Source organism: Necator americanus, chromosome III (genome assembly GCF_031761385.1).
Source record: "Necator americanus strain Aroian chromosome III, whole genome shotgun sequence".
Lineage (NCBI taxonomy): Eukaryota > Metazoa > Nematoda > Chromadorea > Rhabditida > Ancylostomatidae > Necator > Necator americanus.
In genome coordinates, this window is record NC_087373.1 from 6,703,099 (window position 1) to 6,718,541 (window position 15,443).

The 15,443-nt window shown below is 42.0% G+C and overlaps 2 protein-coding genes across 3 annotated transcripts; one reads left to right on the forward strand and one right to left on the reverse strand.

The window, feature by feature from the left end:
• Positions 1-2,421: 2,421 nt before the first annotated feature.
• On the reverse strand, positions 2,422-2,622 carry RB195_008786 (uncharacterized protein; the record flags this gene model as incomplete). The annotated part of the gene is made up of 1 exon (XM_064195456.1): positions 2,422-2,622. One exon carries the CDS (start codon positions 2,620-2,622, stop codon positions 2,422-2,424), a length of 201 nt encoding a protein of 66 aa, XP_064046601.1.
• Positions 2,623-3,731: 1,109 nt separating this feature from the next.
• RB195_008787 (uncharacterized protein) lies at positions 3,732-11,509 on the forward strand (the record flags this gene model as incomplete). 2 transcript variants are annotated; one of them, XM_064195458.1, is made up of 20 exons in its annotated part: positions 3,732-3,846; positions 3,937-4,034; positions 5,580-5,658; positions 5,948-6,074; positions 6,169-6,256; positions 6,972-7,023; positions 7,141-7,220; positions 7,288-7,353; positions 7,402-7,539; positions 7,797-7,907; positions 8,006-8,155; positions 8,212-8,342; positions 9,252-9,388; positions 9,528-9,650; positions 9,716-9,850; positions 9,940-10,045; positions 10,131-10,185; positions 10,324-10,560; positions 11,238-11,297; positions 11,360-11,509. In XM_064195458.1, the coding sequence occupies 20 exons, from the start codon at positions 3,732-3,734 to the stop codon at positions 11,507-11,509; spliced, it is 2,238 nt and encodes a 745-aa protein (XP_064046602.1). The 2 variants fall into 2 exon arrangements, with proteins under 2 accessions (XP_064046602.1, XP_064046603.1); XM_064195457.1 differs by lacking the exons at positions 5,580-5,658; positions 5,948-6,074; positions 6,169-6,256; positions 7,402-7,539.
• Between the last annotated feature and the right edge of the window lie 3,934 nt (positions 11,510-15,443).

Genomic DNA, 15,443 nt, shown 5'->3' on the forward strand with positions numbered 1-15,443 from the left:
TCAAAATCTGGATTCTTTGAGGAAGTTGATGTAATTTATGTTGTCAATAGTTAGTTGGCTGACATATACTGTCATCAATATGATGATGGTGATAATGGAAGGATCGGCTGGCTTCCCGTAATTGTAGCTGTGCCTGAAAGAACGAAGACATTCATTCTTTTTTAGATGTTCTGAGTTCAAAATACAATATTGTAGGATTGAAACGGCATGAACCTCGGTGGGGTCGTGTAAGCGGCTGCGCTCAAAGCGATAGGTTGGAGATACCGGTTAGAATCGACGCGGGACCACCGCGAACTGCAGCGATGGGCGGTGCTAGTAAGGGTCCCCACCTGATCCTAACCGCTACGCTCCTACGCGTCGCTTCAAGCGCAGCCGCTTACGCAACCGTCCGTGCTTCATGTTGTTTTGACCCAACTATCTCCATATACAGCGTCATAAAACGTGTTAACGTGTTCTGTCGAAGTGGCGTAAGGCGTCTCCAGCTGAGTCTGCTGCCGGCCATCTTCACAGAACGCGGCAAGTCCTTGTCTTGTCAGATCTTTTCTTGTTCTTCGTAGTCTTTCAACTTTTTCGTAAAATAATTTATGGATAAGGGGGCAAAAGATAGTTGGAGGGGAGGAGGGGGGAAGGGCGCCTTTTGCCCCCTTATCCATAGATTATTACATTACACAAGAACAGAATCGGATAGGAAATAAATCACATAGTCGGATCAGGGCGACGTGAAGCTCAGGCCAGTTGTGCAAGCGGATGAGACAAGCAGCTGGATGGAAGTGGAACCATCATTAGCTTCACGTGGACTGCAGCGATGATTTGAAAATCACTTCGGCTTAGCCGTGATGAAGCCGTTAAAGTGACATTAAGGGCAACAACAACACATCCCGAAATAAACGAACATTCCACCGTATCTTGCTTGTCACAAATGTACAGCTGACGTTTGCGCCGTGGGACCCTCACCTTACTCAAGCTACGAGCTGAACACCACTGTACTTTACGTCCCAGCAGAGATCACAACGGCGCAGCCAGCGCAGTTTGGCGCAGTTCAGTTGTGAACTGTGAACCCAAGCTGTAAGCTCAGTGCAGTCACGAATCGTATCGTGAATACGCATCGTGCTTCGTGTCGTTTTGACCCGACTATAGTTCCATTCAAGTGCTATTATTAGAACAAAACTTCAAAAAAAATCTTGCGAACTGCAGCAGTAAGCGGTGGTAGCGTAAATGCTAACCGCTGCGCTCCACCGCACTGTTTTAAGCGCAGTCGCCTACGCAACCATCGAACTTCATACTGTTTTAACCCTAGTATGGGACCGTATGCTGAGAACCGTGGCGCTTCAAACGCAACGTCATATTGCACCATCACCATGATCACCGTGACTCTCGCCGATCTTCGAACTAGTCGAGTGGGCGCCACCAATCCTTCTATTTGTCCCGATCGCGCACCAAAGTCGCCAATTGGTTCCCCCTTCCACGCGGAACACGAAGAGCATCAAAGTTTCTTTTGGGGATTTTGTAAAGAAGCCTAACCATCGGATCGGCGGGCTTCCTGTAGTGTGCTTAATATCGCGTGAAACCCAGTCGCTCACGGCTCTGGTCCAGCGGTTGTAGTTGAAGCGCATCAAGCCTCCGCCCTACCTAAATTTACTTTTCTTGAAAAACGCGGCGGCGTCTTTATTCTTCGATCACTGGTGTAAGAGAGAACTTCAAATCCCGTTCTTCGCTTGCATGAAGCGGGGATACTCCTTGCATCACTCTTTCGATTGAGCGTTCAATAACGCTCACCGCATTTTCCTCCTGCATGGGAAGTGCTCAGGTTTCTGAAGCATAGGTCGAAGCAAGAATTTCTGGTGTTGAAGAGGTGAGCACGGAACCAGGAGTTTCCGGTCTTCGCACATCCTCGATGCTCTTACAAACTTCCCAAGTCGCTCGTTTCTTGTCTGCCCAGTCAGGTCTTTCTTCACGTTCATTTTCCTACCCAGAGATAGTAGGGTGAAAACGACATGAAGCACTGTGCAAGCACTTCTTTCTCGTACAAGTTTGTACCTAGCGAACTCATAGTGAATCATCGCGGCTGTTTACAATGTGGCACTAATTTTTTTTGTTTTTAACAGTTGTTTCCCCATCTCTGCATAATTATGGTATAGTAAGGTCGAAACGACATGAAGCCCGTATGCAGTTGCGCACGCGGCTTCTCTCGAGGCGGTGCGGTGGAACGTAGCGGTTAGGAGCGTACTGGAACCCTTGCCGGCACCACCCATCGCTGCAGTTTGCGACGGTCCCACCTTGGTTCCAAGTGCTGCCTTAACCGCGTCGTTTCGAGCGGGTACGCAAATGCATCGTGCTCCATGTCGTTTTGAGTCGACTACAAACGTAGCTCGTGCATTTGGATATGTTCGTTCCGTTGAGCGTGAATGGGGCATCCAAGACTCATCCGTTACGCATGAACATCGTCTTTTCCAGATTCAGCTGAAGATCGATGCATCCACATGTTTCGTCGAATTCGGTCAGCATTCGTTCCGCTTGACTGATGCTAGGTGTTATCAGAACGATGTCATCAACAAGTCGCAAATGGTGTAGCCGACGACCATCAATTTTCACTCCCATGTCGTCCCACTCCAGCTTTCGCATTGCGTTCTCGAGAGTGGCCGTAAATATTTTAGGTGGAATTGTGTCATCGTGTTGGACCCCTCTCCTCACGTCGATGAGGACATTCCTGAAGAATGGCGAAACGTCGGTAGTTGTCCAAGGCCTCCGCTTCTGTTTCAACTGAGTCGAAGGCCTTCTTCAAGACGATGACAGGCGGTTGAAATCAATAGGAAACCCTCGCTAGCACCACTCTTCGCTGCAGTCTGACTGAAACTAGCGATTGTCTCACTTCAATCCCAACCGCTACCTCCACCGTGTTGCTTCCGGCATGGCCTATTACGCAGCCGCACACCTCAGGTCAACTGGCCCGACTGTACATGCGCAGCGCCCAAGCTGTGAGGGGCAACCCCGTGGGCTCCGCAGAATACTTTAAAGAGGTCTACACTGCTACTAAACAGGCCTACGCCAAGTCTTCTCTTTTTCTATGTTGGAGGACTCGTTGAATAAGAACTAGTGCGATGGAAATCCGGCGCTGTACAGCCTGGTGAGAAATATAAGATGGCGCTGAACTTGTTTGTGAATTCTTTGGACACTACTCAGTTACTTACCTGTTCACCTTACATCAGGTTTTTTTTTGACTCGACTATGGGCAAGATTAGCTATATATAGTCGGGTCAAAACGGCATGAAGCACGATGCAGCTGCGTAAACGGCGCCGTGGGGCGCAGCTATTAGGGTCATGGTGGAACAATTGCTAGCACCACCCATCGGAGCAGTTCGAGATGGTCCTACCTCGATTCCAACCGCCTTCTCCACCGCACCGCTTCAAGTGCAACCGCTTACGAAAGTGCACCGTGCTTCATGTCTTTTTGACCCGACTATATAGTATTTTCAATCCAAACTGGTCACTTTTCAAATCAACCAGGACATTTGCCTTATCGAGTACTACACTTTTCTATTCTATATCTAATCATAGTATAGAATCGTCTAAATCGATATGAAAAGTGTACTGTTCTATTCGAAGAGTGACCAGTTCAAAGTGAAATCTGCATGTGCCCTTTCCTGTTTTACATGAGGCATTTGCTATTCGGGTATTCACAGTCGTTTGTTAATCTTTAAGAATAGATTACATTTCGGGTTGGTAATCGAGAAATGGATGAAGACCAGAGACTCAAAATTTTCGTAGAAAACGAAATCAAGGAGCCGGCTGGTAATGACGTATCGCTACAAAATAGGAATGAAGCATTCATGGATGAATTACTTGAAGGTAAATCCCTGACTTTGCACAATTTGCGCTAGATATATAAGCTCGTATTACTATTTTAAAGTTATTTTCGTGAAATTCTATCCATTGTAGAAGTCGATGTCGTCTACATCGATGGTGACGATGGAATGCTCGGAATAGCGGAAGAAGTCGTAGCGGATGGAGAATATGTGGAAGTTGATGGTGAAGAGGTAATGAACGTATGCATGTTCACCTTGAAAAAAACGGAAACGAGAGTATATGTACAATTTGTGTACATAAATTTTAAATGAAGATTGATGTTAAAGATATGAAAATTTACATGACGTGGATCTAATCTACATAGAGAGGAAAAGTGTACAGAGTAGTTGTTTGGAAGTTGTGATTGATTTACATGCAAAATGTGCTCTAATCCAGATCACGATGTTCGTTTGTATGTAGGATCCTTTCTCTTTAGTTTCCATTCACATATGCTCATCGGTTGTATTCTGATACTCTGCAGTACCGATACAAGGATAAACTCTGCTCTATTTGCTGCAGAATTAAAACAATTCTCTCAGAATGGTGTCAGTTGAGTATTATGCTGGATTGATTATCATTATACCCATGCAACTGTATGTCAGCAAATGAGTATAGTTTGTTGTAGTGTCAGTAATTCAAGGATTTTAATCGTTCTATGGATTTAGTTTGGTCCACCATGGATCATTTTGTTTGAAGCAACCACAGTGTTGCTTTTGTCCGGAGTAACTGGGATATTATGACGTTTACGTGCTGCTGCGTTTATCTTTCACCAGCTTGTAATCGTATTTCCATTTGATCGCAATGATGGCCACTTTCCAGTCATTTTAGCGTTGAAGTCCTCAAAACGAGGGAGAAACTGATAAGAACTACCCAAAACTACAACATTTGTTTATGTCTTCATTGAACGCAGCATAGCACGAAATTGGAATATTCCCACTGAAATATTGAGTTAAAGGTGTAGATCATCAGTGTGAACGCAATCGCACTCAATCCTCCCAAAATCCCCTAAAAAGACGCAGAAATAATCTTGTCGATCGAATTTTCCTATTAAGCACCCTATAACGCGCCACCTTCGTGAATACCGCTTCTTTCAGCGGCGTATTCAATGATTTTACTTGAATATGCTCCTGAGAGAGCGTCATTGATTTTTTTAGGCTCACTCGCAGAGCCATGTGTAGGCAGCGGCATGTGCACAGATGTAGTGCGTTATAAGGTGTCTTGGAGAAAAATTCGATCGACAAGGTTCCTACGACATACTTCAGGATTGGGGAGTTCAGCGTGATCGCGTTTATAATCGTGATCTACCTCCCTACCTCTATTTATTTATGAAGAGATCCCAATGCTGTCAGTTTCGTAAGATGCTTCCTTTCAACCTAGAGCTAAGACTGCCCGCATAGTTCAGAGCCGCGCGAGCGCGCGAGTTTTTCAGCTCTCTGATTTTGGTGGTTACTGGTTACTGACAACAGTACGCTCAGTAACCGCCAAAAGCGCAGAGCCACTAAACCGCGCGTCCGCGCAGTTCTGAACTTTACGGGCAACGACTACGACTTTATGAGTGTTGAATGAGGTGCAATCGTGATAGAATGCATTTTCCAACCCTTCTTATTGTTTTTTTTCAACCCCTCCTCTTGCTTCGTTATGTCTAAGTCCAAGATTTCGAACAGGTTTAGAAACCTCTTGAATACGCGTCTGAATGTTTTTTTTTCGATTATTGAATCACTGAAAATTGATTTCAGCCAATCGATGTGCAGGAGTATACCGATCAGTCACAATCGAGTTACCTCAATAGTGAGCAAACTGCATCTCAAACATCACGTAAGGGATTATATAGTCAGGTCAAAATGACAGCACGGACAGTTGCGTAGGCGGCTGCGTTCGAAGTGATGCAGTGGAGAAAGCGGTTCGAATCGAGGTGGGACCATGGCGAACTACAGAGATGGGTGGCTGTAGCGAGTATCCTCACACGATCCCAAGATTCCAACGGCTGCATTCACCGCGCCGCTTCGAGTACAGCCGCTTACGGAACTGACCGTGCTTCATGTCGTTTTGACCTAATTATATGCACTATAGCAAGTTTAATAAAGTAAAAACCACAATATTCTAGAAGTTGCAACTGCTGGGCATGACAGGAGGCTCATACCAAGATATCCTGTTTCCATTTCAAGAAATGTCCCTATCTTGAACAGACGGAGTTTCTCCAAAAAAGTGGATTGGGTTGTAAACCAACGCAAGTGAGTTTATTCAGTAATTTCACTTCATCTTTCTTACTAAATAAGAATTACACGGATTTTCTGAGTTTTTCTTCCCTGTTAGTCTAAAACCTAGGAAATTAATGGCTTACGACGTGCTCGATTCCCTGCCGAAAGAGAAACGTAGGACTTTCGTTGAGCTTATGGATTTAATGGATGACAGAGTATCGATAAGTTTTAATGCTATCTTTTGAATCAGTTTCGATTAATTCATAATACGTTTACAACACCACTACAGCGGTAATGGAATGACTGTGAATATTCCACTAAAATTGTTCAACTGTTATCCACTAAAATTGACTTTTAGTTTGCATATGTTTCTGATGAACGACACAATGTGGAAATATTCTAAACTCACGTGTGAATTGTTAGAAAGGTGGTCCACAATCCAAAAAGTTGAATGATATCGTGAATCGTAATTTTGTGGCTAGCGGCTTTTAATCGTCTGTCAGCTGGGTCTGAAATAAGTGACACCTCTCTGAGACACCCCATTTGCGTCAACAAGACATTTCGATTTTCTATCGCTCTAGGAAAACCTCTGTGTGATTTAGATTTTAATTAACTTTAGAAATAAACCTTATTCCAGGTAACTTTCCTAAACTTGGAATGTAGATCTAAATTTTGGTAGACGTTCACAGAACAGGAAGCGATTCCGTCTTCCCAATTCTACTATAATTTTCGTTCTGTGGACAACAAAGCTACAGAAGACCCAAACCCTCCGAAAAAGGATTTTTTTCTGACCATTTAGGATGTGATAGCAAAACAGCTTTGGCCGTAAATACACCGCCATGTCCGTGCTTTGACGAATACGGACAAAAGATTAAATTTCCTACTATATTCTATCATCTTTCTACATCTTTCTAAATTTTTCTATTGTAGATCGATGCCGAGTTGTCAAAGTCGAATCAAGAATCTTTTTTGCCAAGATGTGGTAAGCATTTTGGAGGTGGCAAAAATGGAGTTTTTCGGACCGGTGCATGATGTCTTGAGTGCCTCTTTTGCTGCAATTTTCTCTACACTTACGAAATAAATCACAAATATTTTGTAGTGTCCAGCGATCGAAAGGACATTGTTGAGAACTCAATCGAGCAAGACGGAACAAAACAACAAGATAATGAGCTATTTGAAGTACATAAGACTTCATTTTTCATTCACATTCGATGGTTTTTTAACCACAGTAATGTGGTTGTTTCAGGATGCGGACAACTTCTTAGGAGGTCGGATGTTCAGGGAACGCTATAGGAATGTCCACGTTCCAGACGTAAGCTTTACTAAGCGCCACGAATCCACATGCTGCATTTCCTTTAAGCAAAGTGATAAACGATTCTGTCCGTCATGCCGAATGATGCTGAAACGAGCAATTTACTACCACCATGGACGACTTATAAGGAAGTATGGCCGTTGTGACATTTTTACTCCGAAGAGATTCCCTTGCGGAGAGGCAGGGGTTTGTTAATGTTCTTCCTTTTTGCATATTCAAGCGTAATCCATTCTTTCTAGCAAATGTGAGGGTACTAGTGATCATTGCAGAAAACGTGATGAGATTTACAGCTTTGTGACGGTTGTCCTTTGAATATTGTTTGTAATCCCGCTATAACTGACTCAGACCATATCTGTTCCGCAATTACTGAGCTCATTCGGTTCCTTAACAAGAACTCGCTAACTTGCACTGTCGTCTTTGTCGTAAATTTGGAAACTTTTCAGTGTCATGAGCGTCTGGGCACATTAGAGAGGTTATGTGATCACATGTATCAAATTCACAGTGCACCAACAAAGATTAAGCACAAAACTTTCGAGAATGAAACAGAATTTCAAGTATGTATTTGGAATTATACAATTTGTAATTCAAGTTCTCTAGAACTACTTGAACTTTTGCTGATTTCTTGAGAAAATACGGTGATTTCTTTATTCAGGAATTCTTGGATGAATTAGAATGCGGTGGAAATTACCGTATGGCAAGGGGAAACAAAGTTGTGAAAGGAACCATTGTGCAATATTATAGATGTAATAGAATATATTCTTTGCCCAGAAAGCAAACAATGCGTCTTGTTGATGGCTTCACAGTAGGTTTTAAAGTAAATCTCAGGAAGTTCTCGTCTTATTTATTTTATGGATTCAGGGTATCGGTTGTGATGACGAATTCTATGCTTATCCCAAGGATCCCTTTCTAAAAGAAACAAGCACCAAGCCATTTCTTCGCACGGAAGAGGCTTGCACGGCTTTTTTCAGGAAGTGCTACTTGAATGATGGGTGAATATTTCTAAGCTACGTTGTTTCTGCATGAGAAATTTTTAAAAGAAAATTCTGATTTGTTTTTGGTGTACGGGAGGTCGGCTTGAGAACTTCAGAATTTATACTATATGCGATATTTTCAGTTCTACAAAATTATTAGTCTGTTGTGAGCTGCTTTTGTGACGTAACGTAATATGTATGCTCTTCAACTTTGTTTACAAAAAGCTCAATTCAATACAAGAGAATATGTTAAAATCAGCCTTGTATTTGCTCAGAAAATTGTGCATGAACTGTTCTGATTTCTTCGTTTACATTAGCTATGAAGGTTTCTTTTATGTCGCGATATTGATTGTTATATGTAGAGTGTGGTAAGCTTATGTTCTCTTCGCCTCCAAAAAATTCACGTCATGGCAGAAGTCGGGAAGGAACGAAAAGGAGAGAGAGACTTCAACTTTCGGCATTTCCCAAGAATTTGGAAAAACTACGTTGCCGAAAATTGGAAAATTTTAATTATGTCTACTTTGCTTTCTCTATTTTTACGAATTCCCAATAAAATATCTTGAAGTATACTAAGGTCAAAACGACATGAATCGCGGACAGTAAAGTAAGCGGCTGAGCTCGAAGCGGAGCGCTGGAGCGTAGCGGTTGGGAGCTAAGGATCCTCGCTACCGCCACTCATCTATACAGTTCGCCATTGTCCTACCTCGATTCCAACCGCTGTCTCTACCGCGCCGCTTTGAGCGCAGCCGCTTACGCAATTGTCCGTGCTTCATGTCGTTTTGACCTTACTATAATTTGCTTCATTCTTAGCTACACTTGTTATTTTTTTTTCGGTATTTTTTTCTTGTTCATAGCTATTTTGCAAATCTGTCGTAATTAATTAAGGTGCACAGTTCTCAACTAAGCTGCCAGATTAGTATATTGCAGTAGAATCGAGGTTCGATACTGCGACTATCACCTTCACAGTGATGATCACATACGTCTTCCTCGTGTTGTTCGTTCACGTATCTATGAAATGAGCACTAAGAGGCTTCCGACAGCTGTTATAATTATGGTCTTGCAAAGTGAGGTCATTCCTTCGTTTCATTCAATTTATTTACACATTTGTTTGTTTATTTAGTCATTCTTCATCCATACATTAGTTCATTAAATCATCAATCAAAGTACGTATTATTGCATTCTTATTTGAAATTCAGTTTCTAGAAGAACGTCATCGCTTTTGCTCGGAGGGGTCAGCACTTGAACGACGAATAATGTCTCTCACTCCGAGCGAAGTTCACCTGACGGTTTTGTCTTTCAAGCGAATGCTGGAGAAATCCACTGAAAGTGTGCTTTGTTTTAGTGTTTCTGAATTGCTGGACTTTTCTGCTTTTTGGACGTTTTTTCTATAGAGCCCGAGAGTATAGCCGAGAACGGATCTGAAGACCAGCGGACAGTTGAAGATACTCAGGGACGCGAAGGAGGTGAAAATTTGAAGGAGAAGAACAAGAGCGTTGCAGACGATGATGATGAAGAGAATGCAGAAGGTTCGAATTTGTTTCCCTTTTTTGTAAGGTTGCTTTCGTTTTTGTAGAAATTCATGGGTTCCACCTATCAATTCTTTTCTATTCACTAGGTGTGCTTACGGAACTAGAATTGACTACACTGGAAGAGTATGAACAAAACCGTGGCGATGTCGTATCGCAAGTTCAGAGCATTCGCCGTGAGCAAAACAAAAAACGGTAGGCTTAAGATTTGCAAAGTTTGGAGAGAAACACTATTCAAACATGTTAATGGAGATCTACTCAATGAATGGTACCTTTTAAGGATTCTCCGTGAGCGTGTAAGGGCTGCTGTGTACAAAATAGGGCGAACGATGAGGGTGAGATCCACATTAGTTCGTACTATAGTGCTCAGTCAAAATAAAGACGTTATGTGATCGTTTGAGATTGCATGAACAGATTTCGTAAAGAACGTTCCACAGAACTTTTTTTTCATCGAATATTTATCTATTTTTTAGAATGTGCGGTTCTCTACATTCGATTTTGATCTTCTTCTGCGTTCACAGGAAATACTTGAGAATGTGGTGGAGTTGTGGAAGGAGAGTCCGAGTAAAGAAAAAAACGTTATTCCATTGACAGTGAACTGCGAGGAATTGGTATCCTCCGACAATTCCTACCTATCCAGTGCCGAGAGTGCTCGGAGCGAAGCTGCGGTGCCTATTTGTACGGATCGGCAAGAAATAACTGTGAATGAGGTATTTTTTTCACCACTTTGTACTTCTTGAGATAGTTGGAGGAAGTAGAGTTGGGTCGAAACAGTACGAAACACCCTGCAGTTGTCTAAGCGGCTGCACTCGAAGCACCGCTGTGGAGACAGCGATAGTAATCGGGGTGGGACCAACGCGAATTGTAGTGATTGGTTGTGCTAACATGGGCCCACATGATTCTAACCACTTTCGCTTACCGCACCGCCTCGAGCGCAGCCACATACGCAACTGCACCGTGCTTTATTTCGCTTTGACCCTACTATACACAGAAACTGGATGAATCACGCTCGGTTCGGCAAGAAACATTCACCTTTGTTGTCATTGTATTTCTGCTTCCTCATCCATTTAGTTTTGTATATGAGGTGCAATCTATTTTGCCAACAGCCATAAAAGAATAAATAAGGTATTGCCTTTTGTTGACCTTCTTTTTTTTGTAGTAAGAAGAAGCATCTTTGCTTCATGTACAACGAGGAAAACTGTGGATTTGAAGAAAAAGTTAGAACATGCTCACTCTAATCCACTCTTCTATAGTAATCGAATTGTAATCTTCAAAATAATGTCTTTACGACTGTTGTGATTCTAGCAGTACTGTCTCCTAGTTCATTTCATGCATGTAATTCCTAATATTTTGTGAAAGCAGTTTTGCAGTTACAACTTTCATTCAGAAGTTAATCGGTGTCGCTACAGAAAAAATTGAAGATTCGCCGTTCGGCAGAAGTAAAACGGTTAGTACATAAGAAATGTATTGTTCCTCTCCTTCAAGTTATTTTTTTTTTCTATGCTTAAGAGAAAAGTTCATCCCTCTCCACGATCACGCATAAAAACAGAAGAGAATAAAGAGGAGATGCACATGGGTACAGCTTTGCAACCAACAGCCCTTCCAGCAGTCACACGTGTTGGACGAATTGTGAAGCGTAGGAAGATGCTAGATATGTAGCTCCTGCCTGAGAACTAGTTTTTTTTTTTTTCGAATATTTTGGAGTATTATGCCAAGATTCAGTACATTGAAGTGTTTTTCTTTCTGTTTCAACCCAAATTCATCAATAACATTTTATGTAGGTGTGAGTTCTGTTTCTATCTGGGACATGTCATGTCATTTTATAACGGATGTACAATTCCAATTATCTGAATTGTAGTCACGCGTCTATGGCTTTTGGACTTTTTTTGTTACGTTTTTAAGATCCTGTTGTAAATGTATATTATGCTTGTGAGCTATGGAAGAAGCAGTTACAGTCTCATTAAAAGTTCTTGGAAGAAAAACTTCAAAAGTGTGCAGTATTTTTTTTTGTTGCAAGTATGTTTTTTCTCATTCAACCGAAACGAAGTTTTCCTTGTGATGAATGCTAACAAGTGATTTTTACGAACTGCAGACGGTATTTGATTAAAAAACCGGTCGCGGATAAGTGTCCTGTAACATTTAATAATCCAGGAAAAAGTTCATGACAAAATGCATATTGCAAAATAAGAGTAAGATTATAGAGGATTTCTTGCGCCTTCTGAACCTTGATTTGGAACATTTTGCGGGATACAACATCAGGGCAATATCTAGATGTGGATTAAAAAAAAAGAACTTTTGAATTCCATCAGAAATAGTGTTAGAAAGAACGCTACGGAAGGTGATTGCTAACTGCATGAAATTGATTTCAAGCGCTTTGCTTATTTCCACGAGATATTCTAAGTAAAGAACGATGGCGAGAATGTTCATTTGATATAATAATTTATGTACTGTGCGTTTTAAGCTTTGCAAAGAAATAGGAACGACTTGCGAAACAAATTTTTGTTTATCGGGTAGGCATAACACTAGCGACGATGCCAATGTTTTGGTGAAGTTCTCTCTTCCATTTTCAACAGTTCATCAGTCAGATTTCTATGCGTATAGCATTTATTGTGTTTGAAGATTCTGCTTCTTTGATTGGAGAACGCATGCTGTAGAGTTATTCTTTTCAGAATAACAAAATTGCCACCAGAATTAGCATCTGCGACTCAATTACAAGGTTATGGTGAGAATTACGTGACGATCTTTTTTAAATAGGTTTTCTCAAACGTTTATCCACCATTTTTAATACCATTTTTAATAAGTGTGCTGGCAGTTCAAATGTTCTCGTGTCTTGAAACCTCAGTACACGTTTGTCTATGTTTTCCAATAGCATGTCTATGGGGTTTTTTCAGATGGAACCTTGTAGTCTGATATTTCGACTTTTTCGCCGTCTTCAGAGGCCCAATTGGAAATATTTTTTGAATTGAGAGAGGTAGAAATGGGCCAACGACTACCACCAGTAGTGACAATCTGCTTGATTCGAACGATTAAAGAACCTGTACTGTTACGTACACCAATAGTGTTTTGCGAATACATTGATCATAACGTCAACACTTTTCAAAGTGGACGAGACGAGTGTTTCCGAATACTCAGACCGGGTTTTTCGCCATTCATCAAAGGCATACATAGAAGTTGATTAAACAATGCTACGTCTATTCCGTAAAGTGCCACGCAATCCTGGGTCAGTGTTTCGATAATCGTTCAAGGTAGTGAAAATCCATAGATTATTTTCAATGTATATGGCACTCGTAGTGCAACTGGTAGCACTCGTACCGCTGAGTGTTGATAGCGAATGAGTATTGCTGTGTCTGTTGATCCGCACACACACACACACAGTATCAATCAAGCAGTTGTAGGTCACAGAGCGGTACAAGTGGCACGAACTCATTTGTTATCGACAACCATTCATTCCTATTATTCATTAAAAGGTTTTTTTTAAGAATCCAAAACGTCTCCAACGTTTTCCCTGCAGATATTTCTGTTTCGTGGGCCAGTACAGCGCATTTTACATAATGGTCGTTTCCATTGTGGGCCTCATGTCTATTTTGCGGTTTCTCGTATGAGTCTTATGTATTGCGAATGTTGGTTAAGTATTCGGAAACACTCGTCCATTTCGGACTGTATTGATGTCATAATGCAACAGTCATCAATGTTTCTGCTATACATTATTGGAGTACGGAACAACACAAGTTCTTCAGTTCTGTTCATGAAACAGATCGTCAGTATTGGTGCTTGTCGTTGGCCCATTGCTAGCTTTCTCAATCTCATTCAACAGATATTTCAACTGGGCTTCTGAAGACGGCGAAAAAGCCGAAACGTCAGGTGAATAAAACTTCCATCTGAAAAAAACCTCGTCGGCACACTATTAGAAAGCAGTATACTGATATCTTCAAAAATGCAACGATTATCAGTACTGGAATGACTTGAAAGAAGACAAAAAACGAAGTTCCACTTTATTCGAAAGAAACCAAAGTGCAACGCCCTTGTGTGCTATCCGAGTTCCTCATTTCCCCCTGCTCAGGTTGGGAGCCAATCCGCTCATGTTAACTTCCGATCAAGCTTTCATTGATTTCCTACAATACGGCCACAATTCTGTTGTAGCCTTACTGTAGAATCTGGAAATTTTGGTCGCGAAGTTCTTGTATAGTTTACAAAGTATCTTTGTTGTATCGAATAGGGAGGCTTCTTCAGTCGAGGAAAGTAAGTGACAGCGACATTTTGTAGTCTCCCGATATATCTATTACTTTTAGAACGATATCAGTGTAGTCAATCGTGCTGAATTCGCAACCAAGCTTGCTCGCGTGTTTGTTCTTCTGATGTTTTTTTTCAATTTTGTTTAGGACTGCTCTCGTTAAAAGATTGTGGATGACAGTCAATAAGCAGAGTGAGTTATAGTTACCAATGTTATGTGGACCCTATTTTTATAGAACAGCTGCAACAGCACAATCTTGCTCGTCTTCCATTGCTTAAGAACAGGCAAGAAATAAAGAGCTCCGTGTTGTTAAGGACTAGCGGTAAGTTTTTCAGACCTGGTCCTGTCGAACCTGAGGAACCTACCGTGAAGTGTGATTCTTCATCGGCATGATGGCATGTCGGGAAAAGAACCTCTGAGGTGGCATGTCCATCTTCTCTCAGGTGGTGAGGAGACAAGTGGACGTGGCTGTTCAAGAGATCTGAGCAGAAGTCGTGAATGACCTTCTCCATCCCTTCTCGGTGTTGCTCTTGTTCCATATAATTCTTGGGAGTGATCATTTTTGTTTTATGTTTACAAAGTTCTACGAACGGAACTAATGCCCATTCCCACTCTACTGCAAAAGACAATACAGTTCAGACAATACAGCTGTTCTTTGCTCTTTTTTTCTTCTAGGACTTCTCTGCAAAGCGTCTCTCGTGATTTCAAAGCTCTCCACTTCCCTCACACTGTTATGAAGATGCTCATCGTAGTGGTTGACGATGTCATTCATTGCGATATCTTCTCAAAAGCAGGCTAGAGAAGCGGAGAGGTTTCAGTATGTGATGGTCTCGGGACTTTTCTTTGTGAACCTTGCAGCTTTCTCTCCTTTCCTTGTAGAAAAAAAATCCTTGTCAAAGATGAGGCAATCGGGCTGTATCGGGCAACGAGGCTCTATCGGGCAACTCCCATCCATCGTCCAGCTTGAAGAGGAGGGCTCCTGAATTACGTGTTTCAATGGGTGGTCTCAGTTGCTGTGATAAACTCGTAAAATCTCTCCCCATCCTCATTCCATTGTGGGACGCAGATCCCAATCCGAAGTTCTTCAGTCGTTCTAGCGGGACCAATTTTAGCGTTGAAATCACTAACGGCCACCTTATAGAAGGAACGATCCTATCTGCTAAATTTTTCTAGGTCCATTTAGAAGAAGATTTGCCCCTCTTGACTAATTACTGTAGCATATAGAGCGTCCACCTGGTGGTGTCGCCCGTAGCGATCAGTCTGATGACATCGTACTTGGTCAGCTTAGCTTGGCGTGCATTGTGTGTGCAGGTCCTTTTTTACTGCAGCTCTAATGACCCCCTGCAAATCCGTCACTATCGC